This window comes from Electrophorus electricus, chromosome 1 (assembly GCF_041902795.1).
Source record: "Electrophorus electricus isolate QZ-2024a chromosome 1, ASM4190279v1, whole genome shotgun sequence".
In the NCBI taxonomy this organism is placed as follows: domain Eukaryota; kingdom Metazoa; phylum Chordata; class Actinopteri; order Gymnotiformes; family Gymnotidae; genus Electrophorus; species Electrophorus electricus.
The window spans coordinates 2,856,221-2,884,134 of NC_137497.1; the positions used below are offsets into that span (position 1 = coordinate 2,856,221).

The 27,914-nt window shown below is 41.7% G+C and overlaps 1 protein-coding gene and 1 long non-coding RNA gene across 14 annotated transcripts in view; one reads left to right on the top strand and one right to left on the bottom strand.

The window, feature by feature from the left end:
- Positions 1-472: 472 nt before the first annotated feature.
- LOC118241336 (NLR family CARD domain-containing protein 3-like) overlaps positions 473-27,914 on the bottom strand; it is a 29,861-nt gene continuing 2,419 nt past the window's right edge. Inside the window, exons 2-14 of one of the 13 annotated variants that reach the window (XR_014122619.1) lie at positions 25,710-25,809; positions 25,489-25,596; positions 18,880-20,838; positions 16,695-16,868; positions 16,018-16,191; positions 14,165-14,338; positions 12,758-12,931; positions 11,407-11,580; positions 9,523-9,568; positions 8,217-8,263; positions 1,826-2,346; positions 1,197-1,561; positions 473-1,077 (exon numbers count right to left, since the gene is read on the bottom strand). Coding sequence is in view for 9 of the 13 variants with exons in the window: in XM_081710213.1 (XP_081566339.1) it covers positions 7,596-8,134; positions 8,217-8,263; positions 11,407-11,580; positions 12,758-12,931; positions 14,165-14,338; positions 16,018-16,191; positions 16,695-16,868; positions 18,880-20,838; positions 25,489-25,596; positions 25,710-25,756 (3,570 nt within the window). In the remaining 4 variants the exon portion in view is untranslated. The other 12 variants (XR_014122648.1, XR_014122654.1, XM_081710533.1 and 9 more) reach the window with 12 other exon arrangements.
- On the top strand, positions 9,652-11,144 carry LOC145659507 (uncharacterized). The gene is made up of 2 exons (XR_014125728.1): positions 9,652-9,881; positions 10,625-11,144. It is a non-coding gene; the product is annotated as an uncharacterized LOC145659507 (long non-coding RNA).

Genomic DNA, 27,914 nt, shown 5'->3' on the forward strand with positions numbered 1-27,914 from the left:
CAATGTCTTCGTGTTGCTGTATTGCAGGAAGATGTTGAGACGGGCACACACATTGATCCCTCACTCAAAGAGCTCCTCTACAACCCTACTTACGAAACCATGTTTGCACCCGAGGTAAGGTCACGGTCAAGAGAGTTTATATGCGGTAAAGGAACCATTTCAGTGTTTTGTTTAACAGTACTCATTCACTTTGTGAAGTATAATATAGTATTAAAGAGTACTCATTCACTTTGTGAAGTATAATATAGTATTAAACAGTACTCATTCACTTTGAAGTATAATATAGTATTAAACAGTACTCATTCACATTGTGAAGTAGAATACAGAAACAGCTCATTCACTTTGTGAAGTATAATACAGTATTAAACAGTACTCATTCACTTTGAAGTATAATATAGTATTAAACAGTACTCATTCACATTATGAAGTATAATATAGTATTAAACAGTGCTCATTCACACTGTGAAGTATAATATAGTATTGAACAGTACTCATTCACTTTGTGAAGTATAATATAGTATTAAACAGTACTCATTCACTTTGTGAAGTATAATATAGTATTAAACAGTACTCATTCACTTTGTGAAGTATAATATAGTATTAAACAGCTCATTCACTTTGTGAAGTATAATATAGTATTAAACAGCTAGTTCACTTTGTGAAGTATAATACAGTATTAATCAGAGCTCATTCACAACACAGAACAAATACTTAAAGGAATAAATATGAAACTATATACCATGAGGTGAGTGGGGTGGTCAGCAGATCACTGAGCCTGTCCAGCATCCCCTCTCTTCATCTCCTCCATCCACTGCTCCACGGTCTTCCCCACTGCTGTGGTCAAACTCCTTGGTCTTGGGCTGGCCACACTGTTGGCAGGCATGGTGCTCATGCTTTCGCCACTTAGCAGGGACGGCCTGTCCATCAGCAGTGGTGGCGGCGGTCGCCTCAGCCTCTGACTTTCTTGTATTCACTACAGGGCACTTGGTCTTCTGGACCAGGGCTCGTCACGGTCTCACCGGGAGGAAGAGGAGGCTGGCCTCGGACACGTCGAGAAGCCTGCCCAGACGCATCCGGCTGGATGTTCAAATCAAAGGCAGGGTGCCTGTGAGTTGGATGCTATGGGGGCTTACTTACAAAATGCAGCACAGCCTGTTAGCCTGTATCACAGTGTCAATACGATCCGGTAAACTCACCACTGGGTCAGTGTCCACTAATTCTCAAAAAGCTGAATATGGGTCTGGGCCATGAGGCCAAGGCTGCCCAGGACTACGTCCCTGATGACACCGTAGTCCCTCATGATGGCAGCCCACATGTTTACCCTGACACCGGCGATGGTCTGACCAGCCAGCTGAAGTCGACAAAGCACCAGGCAAATGGCCTCGACAAGGTGGCTGATGCTGGGCTACTGAGCAGAACCACTGCCTTGTCCAAGGAAGCAGCTGTGAAGATACAAAAGGACAGAGGCAGAAAGCATCAATTCATGACGCAGCTCCACCAGCCTGTTGGCCAGGTTGACTACGTGATGGTAGCCTGGAACACCAGTAGGTCCCAGGCTCTCCTGGAAATAAAAGACAGAAACATACAGACATCAGGTACTGTAGAACAGACTTAGTACACAACAGAAGAGCCCTGGCATGATTTAGCACAGTGACACTTTGTGACTGAAGCACATAAGCATTTATCATTGAAGGCCATTTTTTAAATGATTAGGACTAGTGTTATACTGTACGTGTAAAGACAAGTGAATACAAAGAACATCACAGAGGGGAAAACTGCTAAGTGTGTGTGTGAATATATGACAGAGAGAGAGGGAGGCTGTTACCTGTATACGCTCCAGGACTAGTGTAGTCCTCAGCCAGGAGCCCAAGGAGTTGCTGGCTCAGCTGGTTGGCGTAGTGCTGCAGCTGGCCGCTGTAGCAGACCTGAGTAGGATCGCTTCCCTCCACTGCCGCTGCCGCGCGGTCCTCGTTCCACCTCACCAACCCTTCAAGTAGGTACGGAGGTGGCACCTCTGTCCTCCATCTTCTCACGGTCCAGAAGCCTCCTGTAGACGGGCCACATCCTCCGCTTCCCGCTCGAACACACAGAAGGAGAGGCGGCCAATGAAAAGGCCCTACAGCTGGTGACTGTCCGTGGTGACACCCGCCGCGAACTCTCTCATGAAGTGCCACACGTCCAGCCTGTGACCAGCTGATCCACTCGTGGAACAGGCCGCTGCCTTACTCTTGCCCACGCTGGACCAGCGGTCACGATCCACGTACAGGAGCTGGGGAGGGGCCTCTCTGGCTCGCTGGTACCACGCCATCAGCTGGTCACACTGTCCCCACCATAGTTCTCACCCCACTTTAAATGGACAAATAAAACACACAAATAAAAATAACAAGTGCAAACATACTGAAGGCAACATTACTGATCATTCATTCTGAATTCTCTCTTGAAGGCAAAAAAATGCACCAAAATCCATTTCAGTAATAACTGAAGACATCTCAAAGCACACAGGGTTGTAATCAGAGCTGACGAGTTCATCACGTGAAGTAATGAAATAATGCTAAAATTGTGCAGATTGCTACTCAGACCCCAGAACTGTCTATGGAATCATCTAAAGAATCATCTATAGAATTGTCTTGAGTGCTTAGACCTTAGTGTGCAGGGTGGAGTTTGCCCAAAACAGGCAAGTCTAAGTTATCCATTATTCAGCCTTTGAAGTCAAGTGTTTTGCTTGTGCTTGATATCCACTCACTGGGTGAACTCTACTGAATTTGGATTTAAATGCAACTGTCTCTTTTAAAGGAGGTAGACTAGGAAACTGACAGCAAATGTCCATGACTAAATATCAATGTTAGGATCATTTATTTTAACTGTTTCAAAGATAAAAACCTTTGTAATTGTTTACCTTTTACATCAGAAATCACTGACATCTCTAGCAGAAAGAAAAGATGATTATTACCATAACAAGAACAATAGCATGTTCAGTAACTCACAGGAATTAATTTTACTTGCATGTGTGGTTTTTATGTAGGCAGGAAGAGACTTCACTGGGAAAACAACTACAAGGAATTACAAAAGAATCCGTAAAAGGACCCATCTCAAGATGTATCCTAAATACCAGGAAATTAATTGTTGAAAAAATGAGAAGAGATACATTTGGAGAGCAAGACCCAAGCAAACCTCATAAAACCATATTACTGGTTGGAGAACCAGGATCAGGGAAGTCCACTCTCATCAATGCCATAGTGAACTACATGCTGAATGCTCACTGTAGTCAAAGAATTTTGTGTGAGATCATAGAGACAAAAGGAAACCAAGCGAAATCTCAGAGAAATGCAGTCACTGTGTATGATGCGTTTATCGATTAGAGTCTGTTCTCTCTCACCGTCATTGATACTCCTGGATACAGAAACACAGAAAGCACTGACAATGATTTAAGAATAGCTGCAGCTCTGTACGTCTGGAGTTCAGGACATTCATGCAGCGTGTCTGGTGGTTCCGTCAAGCACCAGTTGACTCACGAACAGACAGCAGTATGTTTTTGATACTGTGCTCTCCTTGTTTGGTAAGGACGTGGAGAGGAACATCATCTTGCTCATCACCCATACCTGCAACAAGCCTATAAACTCCATTAAAGCAATAATGGAATCCAAAGCCAGATATGCTGAGACTGAGAAGGGTTTTATCTGACAACTCTCACTGTGAATGTTTAAATGATTAATATCAAGAGGACAATGAAGAAACATCTAAAGAATATAAAGATGTTTGGGATCTGTTCACTTCAAGCAAGAAGGTCTTCTTTGCTTTTCTGAATAAGAGTAAAGCCGTGAGCTTAAAGATGACTGAAATTGTCCTGAAAAACTGCAAACAACTGACAGCTTGCATCACCAGGTTAAAGGATCTAATCAGTGCTGGAGCTTAGAAGAAATGAGATTAAACAGACCAGAGCAGTTTTGGAGGAACACCATAAAGATCAAGAGGACAAGAAAAACTTTGAATATGAGGTTGATGAGCTCTATAAAGAGAACGTTCCCATAGAATCTGAGTGGAGGCATCTGAGCAAAGTGATGACTTGCTGCAGAGTGTGTGAGGAGAACTGTCTATAACCCTAACCCTAACTTTAACACTAACCTTAACCCTAACCCTAACACTAACCCAAACTCTAACCCTAAACCCTAACCTTAACTCTAACCTTAACCCTAAACCCTAACCCTAACTCTAACCTTAACCCTAAACCTAACCTTAACTCTAATCTTAACCCTAACCCTAACCCTATCACTAACCCTAAACCCTAACCCCTAACCTTAACCCTAACCCAAACCCTAAACCCTAACCTTAACCTTAACTCTAACCTTAACCCTAACCCTAAACCCTAACCCATACCCTAAACCCTAACCTTAACCTTAACTCTAATCTTAACACTAACCCTAACTCTAATCTTAACCCTAACACTAACCCTAAACCCTAACACTAACCCTAAACCCTAACTCTGACCTTAACCCTAACCTTAACTCTGACCTTAACCCTAACCTTAACTCTGACCTTAACCCTAACCTTAACCCTAACTCTAACCCTAACCCTAAACTTAATTCTAACCTTAACCCTAACCCTAACCCTAACTCTTACGCTAACCCTAACTCTAACCTTAACCCTAAAACTAATCCTAACCCTAACTCTAACCTTAACCCTAACCCTAAACCTAACACTAACCCTAACCCTTGCCCTAACAGACAGGTATGTGCAAAACACACACACATCCAAGACAGACACACACAAAACACACACACACAATATAACAGATAGACACAAACAAAACACACACACAATACAACAGACAAGGATGCGCAAAACACACACACATCCAACAGACAGACAGACAAAACACATACATCCAACAGACAGACACTCGCAAAACACACACACACACACAATACAACAGACAGGCACACAAAACACACACACATCCAACAGACAGGCACACGCAAAACACACACACACACAACAGACAGGCACGCATAAAACACACACACACACACACACACACACACACACACACACACACACACACACACACACACACAACAGACAGGCACGCGCAAAACACATACATACATACACACACACACACACACACACACACACACACACAGGCACGTGCAAAACACACACATCCAACAGACAGACACGTGCCAAACACAAACATACAGACAGACACACAAAACAAACACGCAATACAACAGACAGACAGATTCAAAACACACAAATCCAATAGACAGGCACGTGCAAAACACACAAACACACAACAGACAGGCATGTGCAAAACACACACAGAATACAACAGACAAAGACGTGCAAAACAAACATCCAACAGACAGACACACACATCCAACACAAAGTCACGTGCAAAACACACACAAATTCAACAGACAGGCGCACACACACCCAACAGACAGGCATGTGCAAAGCACACACACATCCAACAAACACACACAACAAGCAGGCATGTGCAAAACACACACACAACATGCAGGCACATGCAAAACGCACACACACAAACACACACACACACACACACGCGCCAAACACACACCCACACACATAACAGACAGGCATGTGCAAAACACACACATCCAAAAGACACACACAAAACATGCACATTCAACAGACAGCCATACACAAAACACACACACAATACAACAGACAGGCACGCGCAAAACACACACACATCCAACAGACAGAGACGTGCAAAACACACACATCCAACAGGTACACGCAAAACGCAAAACAAACACATCCAACACACAATCACGTGCAAAACACACACACATCAAACTGACAGGCATGCGCAAACACAAATACCAGACAGGCATGTGCAAAACACACACACACACACACACACACACACACACACACACACACACACCAGACAGACATGTGCAAAACATGCACATACAGACAGACATGTGCAAAACACACACACAATACAACAGACAGACACACAAAACAAACATCCAACAGACAGGCACGCGCAAAACACACACACAAATCCAATAGACACGTGCAGAACACACAGAGAATACAACAGACAAGCACGTGCAAAACACACAACAGACAGACATGTGCAAAACACACACACACACACAATACAAAAGACAGGCACACAAAACACACACATTCAACAGACAGACACGTGCCAAACACACACACAATACAACAGACACACTCAAAACACACACATTCAACAGACACGTGCAAAAACACACACACACATACACAACAGACAGGCACGTGCAAAACACACACATATCGAACAGACAGACACACATTCAACAGACCAGTTATCACACCTGTCAATAGACCAGTTATCAGACCTGTTATCAGACCCATTTTTAGACCTGTCATTAGACCAGTTATTAGACCCGTTATCAGACCTGTCATTAGACCAGCTATTAAACCCGTTATTAGACGTTATCAGACCGGTCATTTGACCAGTTATTACACCTGTTATCAGACTAATCATTAGACCAGTTAGTAGACCCGTTATCAGACCTGTCATTAGACCCGTTATCAGACCTGTTATTAGACCAGTTATCAGACCTGTTATCAGACGTCCTCCATGTGGTGAAATCCATCACTCTCCTACAGAAAAACACTCATCCCTACATGATGGCACTGGTCACAGCCCAGTCCCAACCTCAAATACATCTTCCTTCAAGTCTCATGGAAGACGAGCATCAAGACTCTTCTGACCATTTCCCAGATGGAAGTATGAACTAACTGTCTCTTGCTGTCTTCAAACGCAGACTGAAGACTCATTTACTTGTGGAGTATTTTAAGAGTATTTATGTATGGAGTATTTATTTGTGGAGTATTTTAAGAGTATTTGTGGAGTATTTTGACCACTAATCCTGCACTTATGGAAATATCATTGTAATGGTCCAGTGGTACAGGCACATGGCTACACTCCAAGTGGATACAAAAGAAAAGGTGTTTATTGGCTTCCAGTGCAAAAGAAAAAAACACAAATATTCAAAAAAGTAGAATTTAGCATTTACAAGTTCAAGGAGAAAAAATCCAGCAATCATAAATTCTCCAAGTTCAGTCAATTTCAAAACATCATTCTACTGAATTTTCCCTTATAAACATATACAGGGAAAATCAGGAAATTATGTGACATCACTTCCTGTCTTTGGGCAGCACAATTCCCCATAAAAGTCCCCTTCAACACAGGATATCGTTTCTTTTCCCTCCAAAACAACATGGAAGACTCTTCACAAAGATAATCACAGGTAAGTTAATTTTTCTCTTAATCTACTTTTGTTTTACCCATTTAGTTACAATATACAAACTCTCCTGGCCAGATAAACACTAAACTTAAGCTCTAGTAACATATTATAAGAACAATATTTAATCTCACATACGTACAGTAAATGTCTCGTCCCCTGCAGGTCCTCACTAAATAAAGCTATTTCCATGTTCACCATCATTAAATCACATCAGTAAAGGCTGATCAAACAATTCCTGTGTTAATTTGTGAGTGAGTGATGTGTAGTGTGTGATGTGCGTTTCCCTGTAGACTCAGGTGTTCTCCAGGACACAGGAGGCTATTCTAGCTCACACACACACACTGAGCAGTCAGAATACCAAACACCAAACCCTGCATAGAGGGGCTCAGTGAATGTGGAGTGGAATGTGTGTAAGTGTGTAAGTGTGTGTGTGTGAGAGGAAACTCTGTAGAAGGACAGAGTGCCTGCAGTCCAGTCCAGATACACTCCTACTCTCTTGGAGCTGGAGGGGGCATAGATGTTAGTGTAGTTATTATTGTGACTGATATAGTAACTGTTCCGAGAGCACTCCAGACTCCAGGACTTTATATTACATCCAAACACACAGCCACCAATGTGTCTTTTCCTGCTGATGCCTTTATATGTCACTGATATAACAGCCTCCCCACTCCACTCAGCCTCCCAGTAACAGCGTCCAGTCAGACTCTCTCTACACACAACCTGCTCATAGTAATCAAATCTCTCTGGATGATCAGGATACGGCTGATGCTCCTCCACACCCGTCACCTTTCTGTTCCCCTCAGACAGAGACAGACATGTGTGTGCTGTGTTTGGGTCCAGTGTGAGATCACACGCATCTGCACACAAGAAGAGACATTAGAGGACACACATACTGTGAGTGTGTGTGTGTGTGTGTGTATACACACATTTGCTTCTTACATTTTCTTAGTCCTGGTATGATTCTGATCTCCCCTGCATACTCCAACCTAAAGAAACACACACACACACACACACACACACAGATAGTGCTCTCTCTCTCTCTCTCTCACACACAGTGAACCAAACCACTGTCACCAGTCTCCTATTATATACAGAACACAGTGAACCAAACCACCATCACCAGTCTCCTGTTATATACAGAACACAGTGAACAAAACCACCATCACCAGTCTCTCTCTCTGTTCTCTCAGAACACAGGACAGACCAGTACAACACAGGACAGAGCAGCTGCAGAGCATGGTACCCCAGCTAAGAGAAAGTCTTTCTCTCCAGGAAGCTGAAACATCTGTCCAACCCACCATCCAACAAACCCTCCCAGCATCTCAAAGATCAGCTGGACCAGTTAGGAAACTCACTGTTGGAACTGAGAGAAGTGCAGGAGCTCCAGAAGGACAGAGAGGCTCTCAGGAGGAGCTCAGTGCAGTCAAAGAGGAACTGCAGCTCAGGGACAGTATCATGATCACCCTGAGGGAGGAGCTACAGCTCAGGGACAGTACCATGACCACCCTGAAGGAGGAGCTACAGAGACTAAAAGCCAACCAGCAGACATCTGATTCTGCAGAGAAAGGCTCCATCACCCCTAAACCACAGACCACCCACACTGAGCCCCATCCGGTCCATCCAGAGCACTGCCCTGCCCAACCTGAGCCCTGCCACACCCAGCACAGAGCCCACCAGACTCAGCCAGAACCACACCACACCTCCACTAAGCCACGTCCCACCAATCCTGAGCCCAGCCCAGCCTAAACCTGAGACCTGTCTAGCCCAGCAAAAGCCCAGCCTGAACTACACCCTGCACACGCCGAGCCAGATAAAACACCTCATACAAATATTCCTACAAATGCAGACATAGTAATGTTATTTGATTCTAATAGAAAATTCTTAAATGTGGAACAGCTTTTCCCAGGATCCAAAGTTGCCAATGTTTGGTGTCCCTGAACCAGCGATGCCCTCCAGCTTCTCACATTTAGGTAATCCATTCGTATACATGAATGTCTGTACATATATCAACATAATCCTTCACTTTTACAGGTTTCTCTCACTTTGAATATATTTGTATCTGTATTTTTCCTTTCATACTTCATTTAAATAATGAAACTCTTCTGTCTCTCTCTGTTACATTCAAGGCATAAAGTCGTCCCTGTTTGGGTACAAAAGTATAAACACTGAATTCACAAATGATACAGAAGATAAGGACATTATAATTCTCCAGGAAACCTGGTGTAAATCTGATTGGGTGACTCACTGTCCTGTAAACTACCAGGAAATCATCCTCCCCGCTGTTAAGCCCCCTGCCATTGAAAGAGGGAGAGATTCGGGTGGAATCATTATCTGGTAGAAATCACAACTGTCGAAATTCATAATTCCTCTGAAATAGAAAAATCACACATTTGTCTTAAAATCAACAAAGAGATTATAAACACTCCAAAAGAAATATTCCTTTGTACAATCTCCAGTCCTCCCAGTGATGCCCTTATTATGATGAAGACATCTGTCCCAGTCTCCATGATCAGAGCAGTGGTTTCCAGGCCCAGGGACGTGTGCTGATCTGTGGAGATCTGAACACACGTACTGGATCTCTGCCTGACTCCAACACAGAACAAGGTAACACTCACATATTTGGACACCATTACCCAAGAAATATAACTAATCTTTCCTGATATAATTCTGACACACAGGTGAACAGAAATGGAAGAGACTTCCTGCAGATCTGTCATAGTCTGGGTCAGTACATTGTCAATGGTGGGCTACGAGGGGACTCTGGGGAGATGCACCTTTTGCTCACCTCTTGGTAATAGCACAGTGGATTGTATGATAACAGATTTAGACCCCTTCTCTCACAGTGTATTCACTGTAAAGCACGGTGGCTTGGTGGTCAGCATGTCTGACTCTCTGCACTAGGGTCTTGGGTTTAAGTCCCTATCTGGGTGGAGTTTCCATGTTCTGTCTGTGTGGGTTTCCTCCTGGGTCTCTGGTTTCCTCTCACAGTCCATAAACATGGAGGTTAGGTTGACTGGATATTCTAAAATGGTCCTGTATGAATGTGACCTGTGTAAGTATATGTAGATATGTATTACTGGAAACTGGTGTAGGGGGTAAAGCATATGACATTAAATCCATGCACACAAAGAGGTGCGCTAGAAAGACTGACATCAAAAGGACCGTGATCTTTTCTCAGGAGCGTGGAGTGAGACAAGGCTGCTGTTTAAGCCCAACATTATTCAACATTTACATCAATGAATAAGTCATCATTTCAGAACGCTCTGCAGCACCTGGTCTCACTCTACATGACTCCGAAAGAACGTTTCTGCTCTACACAGATGACCTAGTTCTACTTTTACCCACAGAGCAGGAGATACAACAGAACCTGGACCTGCTGGAGCAGTGCTGACAGACCTGGAACCTGGACCTACTGGATCAGTACTGACAGACCTGGACCCTGGACCTACTGGATCAGTACTGACAGACCTGGATCCTGGACCTGCTGGATACGCACACACACTAGAAACCTGTAGATATTATGATTGAAAATTAGTTCAACAATTAGATCTTCCAGCAGTCAGTGAACTGAGAGTGAAAACACGCAGGGCATCTGTGCAATCAAACGTCAAATTCACATTCAAATACCAATTCAAATTTGGCTCAAAATATTCCAGTCCATTACAGAACCAATTCTGCTGTGTGGTTGTGAAGTGTGGGGGCCACTCACAATGGAGCAAACACCCAGCTGTAGATCTAAATTTGGCCAATTTCCACTATTACTCAAAATTCAGAAAAGGATGATTAAATACTGGCTACACTTAAAAACAGAGACCTCCACTCACACCACTACAAAGCCCTGCAGTGCCAAGAGCTGAGCAGAGAAAAGAGTCCCCTCACACAGTTGGTCCCCTCACACAGCCGCTCACCTCACACAGCAGAGAAAAGAGTGCCCTCACACAGCTGCTCCCGTCACACAGCTGGTTGTGACACTGAGTTCATTAACACACACTAACAGTGTAACACATCAGCACCAGTCTGAACCACAATAACACTAATGTTCCTGCTCCACTGTGTGTGAGAGCAGGTTGTATTTGAGAACACACAGTTGAGTATCAGATCAGATCAAGGACAGGGGATTTCTACATACCTGAGTGTCTCCAGTCTGCAGTGGGGATCCTCCAGTCTAGCAGAGAGCAGCTTCACTCCTGACTCTCCTGGGTGGTTGTAGGTCAGATCCAGTTCTTTCAGGTGGGAGGGGTTTGACCTCAGAGCTGAAGCCAGAGAAGAACAGCTTTCCTCTGTGACCAAACAACCAGACAGTCTGCAGGGAGGGAGAAAGAGGAAAATGTGTTTGCACGTAGCAGACTTTACTGTAAAGAAAAGTTTGGAATTACAAACAATGAAACTAATTTTTTTTATCTGGAAGTTAACATTTTTTTAATATTCTTAATTTCTTCATGATAAAATATGTCTATTATCTTCTTGATGTAAATATTCCCAATGTTGTTGAAATTTGTAATAATTGTTGGTAGTCTTTGTTTCCATAGCAACAGAAGTGTGCAGATCTGCCAAGAATGTTTTGAACTTTATGGTTCATTTTCAACATCACTATTTGTTATATTTATATTATTTTAATTTATAATTAGAAAGGAGAACTGCAGTCAACTCTACCCTTAAACAATTAAGAAAATATTTTTTGATGCAATAAAATTTTTTCCAGTTTGCTCTTTGGTCCTCACTGCCCTGATTCTCCAGTCTTGTTTCTTATGAGTTAGTCACTGTTTTTAAACTGAATTTTCAGTCACTGGCTAACGTGGAATAACCCAGCAGGTTTTTGTAAAATGGTGAACCTCCTAAGCTTGTCCCAGTCTGTTTTAGCTCTGTTCAGAGTTATTTACACATTGGTACTGGTACTGTAATCTTCAGTTTCATCATGTATCTCACATACCCATTTGTAAAATGACAACTCACTACACTTTCCCCAAACGCTTAAGATCCATTAGTCTTTGTACAGCTCACTACACTGTCCCCAACCCTTAAGATCCATTAGTCTTTATGCAGATTTCTTTAGATGTTTATAAACGCTGTGTTGATCTGGGAATATATTTGTTGTTAACAATATAGAGGCTCTTACAGCACAAACTTAAATTGTGGACTTCATCCCATTTGTATGGTGCAATGAAAGATTGGTCTACCTTCCTTCTCCAAAGTAGAATGATGTAAACATTAATGACTTGTGGCAGTTAGATAAAATTTATCCTTCTGAGGTATTATCACAAACTCTACTCTAGTATATGTCAGAAGTGAATAAAATAAATAAATAATACCTCTACCCTAAATAATTTCTGTTTAACTAAACTAGATTTTCTTGAACTAAGCCCTTTTTCTGAAATCTTATATAAGACTGGTAAATCTATATTTGGACTTTTAAAAATATGCATCACAGAAGATCACTGCATAAACTTTGCATTTCAACAATGAATTCACAGAAAGTTTACCTGAGAATCTCCAGTTTACAATGTGAACTCTTCAGTCCAGCAGAGAGCCACTTCACACCTGAATCCTGCAGATCATTGTTACTCAGGTCGAGTTCTCTCAGTGGGTTATTTGTGAGTTGTAGAGCTGAGCCCAAAATTTTACATGTCTGTTCTCCAAGATTACACATTTCTAGTCTGCAATGGCAACAATTTTACATTCAGTGAGGTATCTTTTAATGCATTAAGACAAAAGTGCATTTAGATCATGAAGCCTGAAAAACTTGTTGTTAATGTGGCTTTTAAGAAGATGAAATGAGTGTAGTTTGCTGTGCAATTATTGGATTCCTGCTGTACATTGTGTTGATCTTAAAAACATTTTCATAATACTGGTTAGGGTTAGAGTCAATAATGTTTTTTACTAACATAATCAAAGGAGTAGGGGTTAGTGGTTAGTAACAATCAGAGAGGTAGGGGTTAGTGGTTAAGGGTTAGTAACAATCAGAGGGGTAGAGGTTAGGGGTTGTAACAATTCCCATAGGAACAGGTGAGAGGCAGAATACATGTGCAGGGGGTGGTTTATTAACACGGGAAATACAAACATGAAAGCAAAATAAGCAGAGGCACGGGGTTAACACTGAGGGTAAAATGACATACGAACGGACTAAATGGAAACACAATGGCGACGACAGTACCAGGAACATAATACAGATGTGACAGAAGGAACGTGACTTACCAAAATAACCAACCAACTAGAGGACAAAACACAGGGCTTAAATAACCAAGACAATCAGGCACAGAACAGACTCAGGTGAACATGGGAACAGGGAGAACCAAAACACGGACTGGAATAAAGGAACAGACGAGGGGCGGAGAAAACGAAACTAAGGAAAGGAACCAGGGAGTTCAGGAAAACAGGCGACAGGGAAACCATGACAACAGGGGCGCCAGGAGGGTGGCCATTCCTGACAGGGGTTAGTAACAATCAGAGGGGTAGGGGTTAGGGGTTAGGGGTTAGTAACTTAATCAGAGGGCAGAAGAAAGGGGCTGCAGCATCGGCCCTGTTCTCGTGTCTCATTTCAATTCTAGTCTCTTTATTTATGGGAACTGCTATATCGCCTCCTTCCTGTAAAACCAGGTACAACTACTGAACCCTTTTCCTGATGGGTCTGTTTTTCCAGTATAATGTATAGTGTACAGTATAGTGTAATGTGAACTTATTTTACTATTTGATGTAAATTATCTCATTCACTATGGCATTTTGAGCCTCCTTTATTGAGATTGAGATAATACAGACATTCATCCAGGGCACAGCCAACTTCATTATCTCATCATGCTTCACTATCCCATCATACATCACTATCCCATCACACTTCACTATCCAATCTTTTCGTAATTTTCAATTCAGTAATGACTTAACAGAAAGTCCACCTGAGAATCTCCAGTTTACAGTGTGAACTCTTCAGTGCAGCAGAGAGCTGCTCCACTCCTGAATCCTGAAAGTCACATGTTGTGAGGTGCAGTTCTCTCAGGAAGGACTTGGCTGATGTCAGAACAGAGGAGAGACTTTTACTGCTGTCTGTTGTGAGATTACAGCCTGTAAGACTGCAAAGACACAGAAAATAAAGCCCAGTGTTAAAACAGCATGAAATCAAGGCACACAGAAATAGCAAACAACATTCTGTTAACAATAATTATTCACTTAATTGGTATTTTTACATGAATTAACATATCTGTAGACTAAACAATCAAGTGATAAAAATATTGAGTCAAAGAGGAAGATTTTTAGAAACAAATGATTATGAAGAAACTGTCAGAATCTGGTGAAAGTAAAATGTGTCAGAGCAGCTGTAGCACATTAATTCATGAAGGAAGGGAGGTGCTTCTCACTTGAACACAAGAAAATGATCCAAAAGCCCCGATCACCTAAATACATCACTTCATAAAGATATAACTGTTTTACTGTGAATACGTCACTTCATAAAGATATAACTGTTTTACTGTGAACACGTCACTTCATAAAGATATAACTGTTTTACTGTGTATACGTCACTTCACAAAGATATAACTGTTTTACTGTGAATACGTCACTTCACAAAGATATAACTGTTTTACTGTGTATACGTCACTTCATAAAGATATAACTGTTTTACTGTGAATATGTCACTTCATAAGGATATAACTGTTTTACTGTGAATACATCATTTCATATTCAGTTGTCAAATAAAAGTTGCTCCTTTTCAATATTCTTGTAAATTAACCTGATGCAGAGATATTTTGGACATATTTACTGACACAGAAGCATTTATTCTGGACAAGGGATCTTCTGCAGGAGACAGACACATATCAGACAGTATCAATGCATTAGACAATGTAATTGTATCGGAGCGTATCATTGTATCAGTGTAATTGTACAAGACTGTCATTGTATCAGTGTAATTGCATCAGACAGTGTCATTGTATCAGTGTAATTGCATCAGACAGTATCATTGTATTAGTGTAATTGCATCAGACAGTGTAATTGTATCAGACAGTATCATTGTATCAGTGTAATTGTATCAGACAGCACCATTCAAACACCTGCACTGCACTCAGTGTACAGTTTATTAATAACAGCCAGACTGTTTTACATTTGTATAACTGCACCTATAAAGATAACTGCCATGTAACTGATAATTGTAACTTTGTTACAACACTTTAATTTGTATTATTTAACATAATGAAGTATTTCTCTAGATCAGTGCCTTAGATATCTCAGTCTACTCATGAGAGAACAGTGTGTTGTGTTAATGTATTGTTAACTATAACAAACTACATGCAATAATACCCATGTACAAGAAAACTAATATAAGCCTTTAGCCATACTGTATTTTTCTCCCAATGAGTCTCCTAAGCTTTACTAATGAATGTGGTTTTGTCTTCTCTGATGATTATTATTTGGCAAACTACACTCTGAACTGGGAGGTGTTGATAAAGCTCATGGAGTCCACACATTTGACTCTGAACTGGTAGGTGTTGATGAAGCTCATGGAGTCCACACATTTGACTCTGAACTGGTAGGTGTTGATGAAGCTCATGGAGTCCACACATTTGACTCTGAACTGGTAGGTGTTGATAGAACTCATGGAGTCCACACATTTGACTGTGAACTGGTAGGTGTTGACACATTATCATGCCCTTGTCACCTTGGGAAAATCTCCTTTACCATATTAAGATCCATTACGTTATGAGATCAAATGAAGTTAAACAAATGTCCTGAGTATCTCCAGTTTACAGTGTCTCACCTGAGCATCTCCAGTTTACAGTGTGAACTCTTCAGTGCAGCAGAGAGCTGCTCCACTCCTGAATCCTGAAAGTCACAATTTCTGAGGTGCAGTTCTCTCAGGAAGGACTTGGCTGATGTCAGAACAGAGGACAGACATTTACTGCTGTCTGTTGTGAGGTTACAGTCTGTAAGACTGCAAAGACACAGAAAATAAAGCCCAGTGTTAAAACAGCATGAAATCAAGGCACACAGAAATAACAAACAACATTCTGTTAACAATAATTATTCATTAATTGCTATTTTTAAACATGAATTTACATATCTGTAGACTAAACAATCAAGTCATAAAAATAGAGTCAAAGAGGAAGATTTTTAGAAAAAAATTATTTCCAGTGTGCTCACCTGAGCGTCCCCAGGCTACAGTGTCTCACCTGAGCCTCCCCAGGCTACAGTGTCTCACCTGAGCCTCCCCAGGCTACAGTGTGCTCACCTGAGCGTCTCCAGTTTACAGTGTGCTCACCTGAGCGTCTCCAGTTTACAGTGTGCTCACCTGAGCGTCTCCAGTTTACAGTGTGCTCACCTGAGCGTCTCCAGTTTACAGTGTGCTCACCTGAGCGTCTCCAGTTTACAGTGTGCTCACCTGAGTATCCCCAGTCTAGTGTCTCACCTGAGTATCCCCAGTCTACAGTGTCTCACCTGAGTATCTCCAGTTTACAATGTGAACTCTTCAGCCCATCAAAAAGCAGCTTCACTCCTTCATCTTCCAGGGTGCTGATACTGATACACAGTTCTCTCAGGGGGGAATTTGATGATGCCAAAGTGGAACATACAGTTTTACACGAATCTGTCTCCAGCCTACAGTTACCTAGTCTGCAAATACAGAGGAAACAAAGCACATTTAAAACAGAGTGAGACATCAAACTGCACAGAACTGGTTTGAACAGCTTGAGAAAGAAAACAAGAAAACAAGCAAGTCAGTCTAACCAAACTAGTGGCAGATACTGAATAAAAAGACTTGCAGTTAATGAACATTTTCAACATTAATATCTAATACCTGTTATTACCTGCTATTCACTTTATGGTATATAAATACAATCAGTATAAGACAGCTACATAGAACTAGAACTAGACAGAACTAATCAATGTCTGAAAGAGTCTGGAGCAGGTGTGTTAAAGAGACTCAGGATTTACATTAATTAGAGCTGTAATATTAATTAATGAATCAACAAACCTTGGATAAGTCATTAAATTATTACTACACAACACAAGATTAGAACAGTGATGTAACTGCTTACAAGGAATTAAAAATGAAGTAACAGCTAAAATTATGAGATAACCAAGATATAGGGACAGAATTTAGTGATCAGATAACATTCAGATTTCACTCTACCACATGAAATGCAAGTCATAAACAGCCAAGACACACTGATCACTGAAACCACAGTCAGAAGTGGTCAGAGACGGATGTTGATCGCATTTGATACAAGTGAAAATCTCTGTATCTGCGTACAACTACTCAAGTGGAAACCCATCTGCTGGCTGACTGCAGAAATTACATCTGCTGCCAGTCAAAGCTTCTCCTGCACTGAGGCAGACGGGACTGAATCACTTAACTGACAATTCACCAAGTTGTAAATTATCTAGCCTAGCTTATGGTGAACATTAATCACAACATCCTGTTTCAGTTAGTGGTAACATCAGCAGCTAGTTAGGTAATTCTCATAAGTCCATTTATGTGGTTTAGTAGTATTAACACAAAAGTCAGCTGCTTAATTGTTTTTTTAGATATACATGCTTTTTCATGAACTTTTCTTGCTTAGTAAACACTTCTGCCCATCACAGGGCTGATCCTCTCAGGGGTCTGATCTGTCTGTAGGGCTACAGCTGGACACCTCGTTGCCAGTTGTAGACAGTTTCTGCCCATATCTGAGATTGTATAATACACTGGTAATAGTCTGCAAGGAATCTTGTTTACCATGTAGGTTTCAGGAAGCAAAACAGAAAGGATGTGTAGATTGGTGTGCTTTTAAAATATTAAAATAAGATCGAAGCACATCTGGTCACTCTGAGGACACATTTTAGTGAAAAGTGTAAACAGAATCCAGCCAAAGTGAATTCTGGTACAATCTGGAAATGAAACACCTTAATTTAAGGTGTAAACAGGCTATTTGCTTGCACAGCTGATGAAGGACCTCTGACCTAAATCTGGTTTCTCTGGAAACCTTGTGATCTCCCTTTCCATGTCTACGACTTCTATATCTTTAACTACAATACACTGTGTCATCCACATACGTACACAGGGTAAGGCAGGTATTGTAGAAAGAGCCGAGAGAGAACATCCTGTGTTTAACTTTTGTAGCTGTAGATTACAGTGGGTGTAATTAGCTTCATTAAAGACTCCACTTAATAGTATAGTAAAGTGCCTAAAGTTTGGTGTGATAAACTGAAGTCAGTAGCCGTCAGTAATCCTAGCAAAGTGAACCTAACTGAATCATAACCCTGACTGTACATTCATAATCACATACCTCCCACTAACACTCATTAAGCCTAGTTTTAATTCACAGTCACATACCCCCATTAACACTCATTAAGACTAGTTTTAATTCTGAGTCAGATACCCCCATTAACACTCATTAGGAACTGGTATTTTCATATTGAAATATATTAAATGTTTTTGCTGGTTGTACACCACCTAGTGGTGTGTTGTGGTGTGTGTGAGTTGAGGGAATACTGGACAATATGGAGGGACCCCAAATAAATGATCCAGTGTATCAACTCTAAAGCTGTGTGGCATCTTCCTTGTGAGGGTGAATGAAACATTTAGCCATCAGTACTCAATTTCTAATATACATTATTGAATAAATAATAGTTAAACACTCACAGAGCCTTCCTGCAGTTTGCAGCAGCTGGGATCAGCCTCCTGTAACCCTCCTGTGATGTGTTGTATTTCTCCAAGTCCAACTCCTCCAGCACCTCCTCTGCGGTCAGAAGCATGTAAGCCAGTATTGAACACTGTCCAGGAGAGAGCTTCTGTGCTGAGTGTTTCTCTGATTGTATATACTCCTGAATCTCTCTGAGGAGAGACTGGTCCTTCATTTCAGACAGACAGAGGAACAGGCTGATGGATCTCTCAGTGGGGAGGTCCTCTGTTTGTATTTTGCCTTTGATGTGCTGGACTGTGCCCAAGATGCTCTCTGGGCTGCTGTGTGTGTGTGTCAGTAGGCCTTGTAGGAGACTCTGATTGGACACCAGCGAGATGCCCAGCAAGAAACGGAGGAAAAGGTCCAGGTGTCCATTCTGACTCTCTAAGGCTTTACACACTGCTGCCTTCAGCAGGTCACTGAGAGGAACATTCTTAGACCAAAACCAGGGCTGTAAATTAAAAGCCTGCAGCGCCCTCCTTTTATTGTTGATAAAACAGTGAAACACATAGAGAGCAGCCAGGAACTCCTGAAAGCTCAGATGTACCAAGCAGTAGATCTTCCTCTGGTACAGCACAGATTCCTCCCTAAAGATCTCAGTGCAGATCCCAGAGTACACGGAGGCCTCAGTGACACTAATGCCACACTCTCTCAGGTCTTCTTCATAGAACATCACGTTTCCCTTCATCAGCTGTTTGAAAGCCAGTTCAGCCAGTTTCAGAATCATGGACATGTTGGATTCCAGATGTTTCTTTTGATCTCTTTCCTTTTCCCCCTCATACTTCTCATTCTTCCTGTTGATCTGAGTGTGCAGGAACTGTATGTACATCTCAGTCAGAGTTTTAGGGATTTCTGTATTAGTTTGTTTTAGTATTTTCTGAAGCACAGTGGCTGAGATCCAACAGAAGACTGGTATGTGACACATGATGTGGAGGCTCTTTGCTGTCTTTATGTGTGAGATGATTTTCTCAGCTTGGTCTTGGTCACTGATTCTCTTCCTGAAGTACTCCTCCTTCTGTAGGTCCGTGAATCCCTGAATTTCTGTCACACGGTTGATGTACTGAGAAGGGAGTTGATTGGCTGCTGCTGGTCGGGAGGTTATCCAGATGAGAACAGAGGGAAGCAGCTCTCCTTTGATGAGGTTTGACATCAGCGCACCTACTGATGATGTCATGCTTATGTCAGAGACTTTATTACACTGGGAAACATTCAGTTCAAATCTGCTTTCATCCAGGCCATCAAAGATGAACACAACTTTGTACATATCATATATCTTTGGGTCCAGGTCTTTGATCTCAGGGTGGAAGTCACACAGGAGTCTATGCAGACTGTACTGATTATCTTTAACCAGGTTCAACTCCCGGAATGGAAGCACAAACATGAAATCTACATCCTGATTGGCTTTTCCCTCTGCCCAGTCCACAACGAACTTCTGCACTGAGACAGTTTTCCCAATGCCTGCAATGCCTTTAGTCAGAACAGTTCTGAGCTTTGGCACTTCCGGGTCTTTATCTTCTTTTGGTTCTGTGTGTCTGACACCTTCAGCCATCACAGCTCTGATCTTCTCTTCCTTCATGTCTCCTTCAGGACCTTGTACAGGTTTAAAGATGTCTGAGCAGTAGATTGGTGTGTCTTGTACCAGCTGTTTCCTGGGTGTTTTCTCCATCTGTAAAACCTCATGTTCTTCATTTACTCCTTCACTCTCTCCCTCTAAGATGTAGAGTTGTGTGTAAACCCTGTTCAGGAGGGTTTTATTCTCTTGTGATTTGGTTCCCTCAAATAAACTCTCATACTTGTTCTTCATGCTGGTTTTGTGTGTGTGTAAGACTCTGTGTAGGACATTATCCACTGGTGTGCGAGAGTCCTGCTGTATGGACTCTTCCTTGTCTTTGTGTGGATGTAGAACAGGATGAGTTCTTCTGTAGACACATACAGTCATAATGGCAGTAATGAAACTACTGTATAATAAAGTACTAATGAAAACATTAACAGACTTGTGTGCTGAAATAAATGAACTTGGATAGTGATGGAGAACTGGGCATTAGTGAGGAACAGACTGATACACAGTAGAGTGGGAGATACACCGTGAGATTTACACTGTACAGTAACACTCAGGAGTCAGAGGTGGGCGGGGCTAGAGGTTAGTAGGATGTAACTGACATTATAAGGACATTCCTAATGACAGGAAAAATGGGTCATAATACACACGGGGTCATATGACAAAAACAAACACTTAGAACAAGCAAAACAAGAAGAAAGTCAGAAATGATGGAACAATGTTAAAGACTATAGAAAACATTAGCAAGAGTCTGAAATGTAGCTAGCTAGCTAGATAGATGGATAGATAGGAGAGTAACAATACTATACATATGCAAACATGCAAATTAATGATACTATACACACAATCAGTAATGAAACTCTATATATACAGACATGTAATGAGACCACACACACACACACACACACACACACATCAGAGATGAGTCACTATACACATACATACATGACGTCAATGAGGAGACTATATATACACACACATACAGATAAGAGTACAGTTTACTAATTACCTCAAAAACTCTTTAGAGGGACATATTTAAGGGCAAAAGTGAGCATGTCACTAGAAACCCCAAAACTGCTGCTTAACAGCATTCACTAAAAATCAAAAATGATTATAGACAGAACCTAGTAGCACTACATCTACAGCACTGCCCCACCTGGGGATAGTCAGACTCTAGTAGCACTACATCTACAGCACTGTCTCACCTGGGGTCAGTCAGAGTCTAGTAGCACTACATCTACTGCACTGTCTCACCTGGAGTAATAAGTAATAAGTAACTGGATCTTTACTGTTATTAAATGTCAACAGCTAATGCTGATGATTAAATTTAATGTTACATAAAAATTTCAACCATTTTATGAGACTGGTTAAATAATTTAACTAGAACTTACACTGTCGTATGAGATTAATGCTATTTGGCAGGTTTGCAGGAACAATCAAACTGGTGAAATACCAAACCTCTTGATATCTTAACAGATGCACTGCTGGTTTCTGAGGGTAGTTCAGGATAACAGTGCATGTTATCTTCCCTGCATGCGATTTTAACTCATTTTACACACATACAAGGAACATTAAAACACATCCAGGCACCCTGGTTGGTTGTATACAGTGTTAGACTTTTCACACTGCTTCAAGCTCTTCCAGGAAAAATTAGAATATATAATTTTATATTTATGGACTGATCAAGTAATGTGTACGTCACGGGACGTTCCCCCCCACGAGTCACGTGGTACGGCCTGCTCCGTGCAGGGGTGTTCACCGTCAATTGTAACCAAGCAATTTTTGATTGCACGCACCTACACGGGTTACCGTCATGTGTCTATTTAAACCTCTGCTAGTGTTTGCATTGTGTTGGTCATTATTTGCTGAAGTCTGTTTAAACGTGTGTATGTCCATTGTTCAATGTTGTGTAACCCGTGTCTAATTAAATGTACTGTTATGTCTGTCCCTAATGTTGTGTGAGTGCCACCATTGTTGTTCGTGTTTTATGTTAATAAATGTTTCACTCTGTCGAGGGAGTCTGTGCGTCCTGCTCCACGCCCATCAGCATTCGGGCCAGCAGCAACGTTACAGTATGATTTAGTATTAGAATTTGATCAGAAAATACATCCATTTTTATCCTCTCTTAGGAAAGTAGTCCAGGGACAGACAGCCTAGAGAAGCCAGTCTGCGTTATGTTATTGTAACGATCTGAATGTCGCAGGACACACAGACTCCGTCGACGTAGACAGACATTTATTGATAAAGACGGAAGACTACGGCACTCACATTTAACGTCATCGAACACGAACATAGTGAAAACAGACATGAACACGTTTAACATTAACGCGGTGAACAAGTACTTCAACAACATGACCATAAACAAAGACAAACCATGAACAATGACTGATAATCCTGCACACACCAGTCTGGGTTTAAATACACAGACATAACGAGACTAAACCAGGTGCAGGTGTTTGCAGGCGTGGTTACAAACACGATAAACAAACAAGACCCTCCCACTGCACACGGCGGGCCAAACCACGTGACCTGTGGGAGGAGCGCATTCCCTGATAGCTATCCATTCACAAGCACATTTCCAAAGAAACACGTTCTGTTCTCAGCCAGACAAAATAGAGACACATGAATCTGCAGAAACCTCTCCACTGGCACCCACTGAGATAGATGAAGATTCCTCAAGGTGAGAAGACATGTAACTCTGGGTGGTATAAGATGACATTTAGTGGTGATATAGAGGTATTAACAGTATTAGCCATGTAACTCTGAGTGGTATAAGATGACATTTAGTGGTGATATAGAGGTATTAACAGTATTAGACATGTAACTCTGGGTGGGTATAAGATGACATTTAGTGGTGATATAGAGGTATTAACAGTATTAGACATGTAACTCTGGGTAGGTATAAGATGACATTTAGTGGTGATATAGAGGTATTAACAGTATTAGACATGTAACTCTGGGTAGGTATAAGATGACATTTAGTGGTGATATAGAGGTATTAACAGTATTAGACATGTAACTCTGGGTAGGTATAAGATGACATTTAGTGGTGATTTAGAGGTATTAACAGTATTAGACATGTAACTCTGGGTAGGTATAAGATGACATTTAGTGGTGATTTAGAGGTATTAACAGTATTAGACATGTAACTCTGGGAAGGTATAAGATGACATTTAGTGGTGATATAGAGGTATTAACAGTAGGTGTTTACAAGACTAAAGCAATGCTATTCCTTCAGTTGCCTTACAGTCAGTGTCTCTCTTATTGAGATGATGTTTATTGTCTTATAGTCAGTGAGCAGACAGAGAGAGACTACCTGTACTACACACCAGACACTAAAAGATCAGACAGAGAGAGACTACCTGTACTACACACCACACACACACCAGACACTAAGAGATCAGACAGAGAGAGACTACCTGTACGACTCACTTCACTCATCACTCTCATCTCTAGATGATGTATCTTTGTAAACCAGTTTTCCATCTGTACATTTATAGGTACTTTACTAACAGAACTGTTGTAAAGTTTATGCAGGTCTCCATGCCAATAAAATCTCATGAGGCTCCTCTGGTGTGTACAGTAGAGTGCAGGTTACACAACCCCAGCTGAGTGTTTAGTAACACCTCACCCTCCTCTGCTGTTATGAACCCCAGTAACCACACTTAGCCCTGCACTGCCATGCGTATTTGCACACACCCCTGATCTGATTCACCAGAGTTCTAGCACACACCTGATCCTCATTCTCCTCATTACTGCCCCTTTATCAGCATCCCTCCCCTGTGTTCACGTCATGAACAATTCCTACTCGGTGCGTGCCGAGTGTTCTAGAATCTTGTTTGTCTTCCTGGTTTCCCGACTTCTGCCCGTTTTTCACACCTCGGTCTCCCTCCTGGCACCTGGACACCCCCCAGACTCTGCCCCGTGTTATTGACCTCGGAACAACCTGACCGCGAACACCTGTCTGACCCCCACGGATCGGTTTGATTTCACTATTAAAACCACTTGCAATTGGATCCTCTTCCTTGTGTGTGTGTTCAAAAGTTACAGGTGTGTACTGTAGAGTACAGATTATACAACCCCAGCTGAGTGTTTAATAACACCTCACCCTCCTCTGGTGAGTACTGTAGAGTGCAGATTATACAACCCCAGCTGAGTGTTTAATAACTCTTAGGAATGTTAGACACTGGAGCCTTTCTGTCTTCAGGCACCTAATGCAAGGTCTCTGCCCATCAGCCATGACATGGCAGCTTGACCGTGAGCTGGTCACCCGAGGTCATCCGCTCCCTCTTCTTGTCTCCTTTACCGCTCCCTTTCTCTCTCTCTCTCTCTCTCTCTCTCTCTCTCTCTCTCTCTCTAAGCACAGGAGTAGCTCATGGCTAGCACGGGAACAGCTCGTGGCTCGTTCATGCATAGAACATCTTTACTAACCTTGTCTCTTTCCTTTCTACGTAGGCCCTTAGATCATGCCTCGCTTTTCCCCCCCTGTCATCCTGCAGATTTAGATAGTAGATACAGGACACATATATACTCTGTGCTTTCCTCAATAAAGTGGAACTCTCTTGATTCACTACCTTGGTGTCAGTGTCTCGACTTCCCCGGATTGATCCGGCTACAGAGGACAGAGGGCTGGGGGGAACTTGGAGGAGATCGAACCTGAAGGACTGGTCACTTTGAACCAGGTTCTAAAAATAAAACCTCACTGTGGTCTGTTTCCCTATTAGTTATTAAGGTATTTAAAAAGTACACATATCACTTAATGAGAACTCATTCTCAGAGAGCTTAACTCTTATTTCCCCCACTATGTCATACATGTTGTCATTAAAAGGAGGAGCTGTATAACTGGAATTGTTGACTGTCATCATCACTCAGTGATCATCAGTAACACACCTTACAAATGAGCTTAGAATTGTAAACATGGAGTAGACCTTACATTACTGACAGAACGGTACCCTCCACCCTTCCACACCTACAATAATGAAAGAATCTGAGTGTGTGATGTGTCACTCACTTTGGGTCAGACGGCACAGGTCCACTGTTGAAGTTACGAGGAAGATCCATGGACACGTCACTCTTCAGAGACACACAGCTGGGTGCTGGAGACTCTGCTCTCTTTACCCTGATGAAGATGAGGAAACTTTTGAGTAATTACATCCTTCACTACATCCCATTTATCCTGAATATTCCCTCTTCCTGTTTTCTCAGATTAAGTGCTGATGGAAAGCTCCTCACTTTGGATCAGAGGTTCCTCCTCTACTGCTGGAGTTATAATTCCCCATTATGGAGAATCACACATACACCACTGGACACTGGAGATGCTGCTCTCTGCTTCCTGTTCATACACACAGAGTGAATCACACTGAATAAATTCCTGACAAAATTGACAACATATTAAAAATGAAGTACACACTGATATTAACAAGGTAGGTGGACAACTGAAATAGTGATGACAGCAGAACACTGAACACACTACTGGATTCAGTTACATATTCCACTAAATACCTAAATAATGTTATACTGAATATATTTAAAATTCCCTTTAAACACACAAAAAGCTGTGCACCATCACTTGTATGTTTTTCTATTTTAAAGAAATTAAATAGCAAATCCCCATAATAAGTAATCAACTTTCCCAGAATGCTTCCCACAGGAGATGTAATGTTTCCACACAGTGGGAACTGAAGTCTGGATGCTTTCAAATGTATTAATGCATTAATATTATACAGTTCCCATTTGGTGAGCGATTTTGTAAAGGTTTTCAGTGCTGGTTCTTAATTCCCAAAGCCCTGTGGAGACCTTCACTGTGTCTGTGATATTTGTTCTCACGGACTGCTCCGCCCCCGTAAGTCACGTGGTGCAGGGGGCCACGCCCCCGTGATGATGCGCACCTCCCCGGGTTCAGCGTTGAGTTTGTCCGTCTCTTTAACCCGCCAGTGCGCATCTCAGTGTTGGTCATTGTTAGCGGCATGTTCGTATCCATGTTTGTGCAGCCAGTGTTGTGGTTAAGAGTGTTTTTGTTCCCTGTTAATGTAACGTGTGAGTGCCGCCCTTGTCTTAAATGTTTAATGTCAGTAAATGTTTCACAAAGTGGAGGGAGTCTGTGCGTCTCACTCGTCACAAAAGTTACACACAGTACTACATGTAGTGAAATATTGTAGGACTGTCTGTTGCCATTTGAAACAGACTACATAAAATAGATAAAAAGTGGAAGAATAAGAACATATAAAAATATAGACACATAAAAAAGTTGTATGAAACATACATGTGGATGAGAACATAAAGCTCTCATATATGCGTCAAAGTTCCCTCAGGCCCTGGAGTGATACTCTGAGCACTCAGATACCGTAACAGACCGTATATATGTGCACATTATGTTGGAGTGTTATTCTGACGCGTAATGGCCCCAAATATGTGCACACTGGCCGTCAACTGCCAAAGCACCAAATAACACCAATTAGCAACCAGCACAACCAGTATGTAACACACCCAATGACAAAGAAATTCAAGTGTAATTTCATCATATTTACACTGAGTTCTCAACTTAAATTTACTTGATTCAAAGCTTTTCACTGCATACGGCACATTAATCTATAGAGAAGACATGTATTTATACTAGTGATACATATGGTGTGTTAATCTGTGCATGACGGGAAGAGGACCAACCGCATAATTTCTGACACACACACTCTCACACCAGAGACAACGAGTCAAATATAAAACCAGGCTCAGTGGTTAAGGAACTTGACTTATATTTGGAAAGTTGCTGGTTCAAGCCCCACCGTTGCCACTGTTGGGTCCTGAGCAAGACAGAACACTACACAGGGTACACGTTAGCGAGATGACGGACAGAATCCATCAACGCTAGTCTGTGAAATATATCACTATGACATTTCATCATGCAAATTATCTGGAACATAAAGTGGTGCAGTTGCATTGAAGTAAGACACTATAGTGATGATTGATAGTTTCAGTTGTGTTATGCTGTGACTTTATTAATACACAGCTCTATAGCTATGTCCATGTTACCATTTTGTCAATCAAAAACTACAGAGTAATGCTTATTTCTTCAGCACAAGATTTGTTTATTCTGTTACTTGTTGCATTAACATTCTGTCACTGTTACATTTGGGTACAGCTGAAATAGTGATACTGAACCTGACAACATGTACATTGATTAAGGGCATATAACAGACATCAGTTGTTCACTACATTTACAGTACTCTATAAGTGGCGGTATCCTTGTCCTTAATCAGTGTACATCAGTAGTTCACTACATTTACAGTACACTATAGATGGTGGTATCTTTGTCCTTAATCAGTGTACATCAGTAGTTCTCTACATTTACAGTACACTATAGGTGGTGGTGGTATCTTTGTCCTTAATCAGTGTACATCAGTAGTTCACTACATTTACAGTACACTATAGGTGGTGGTGGGA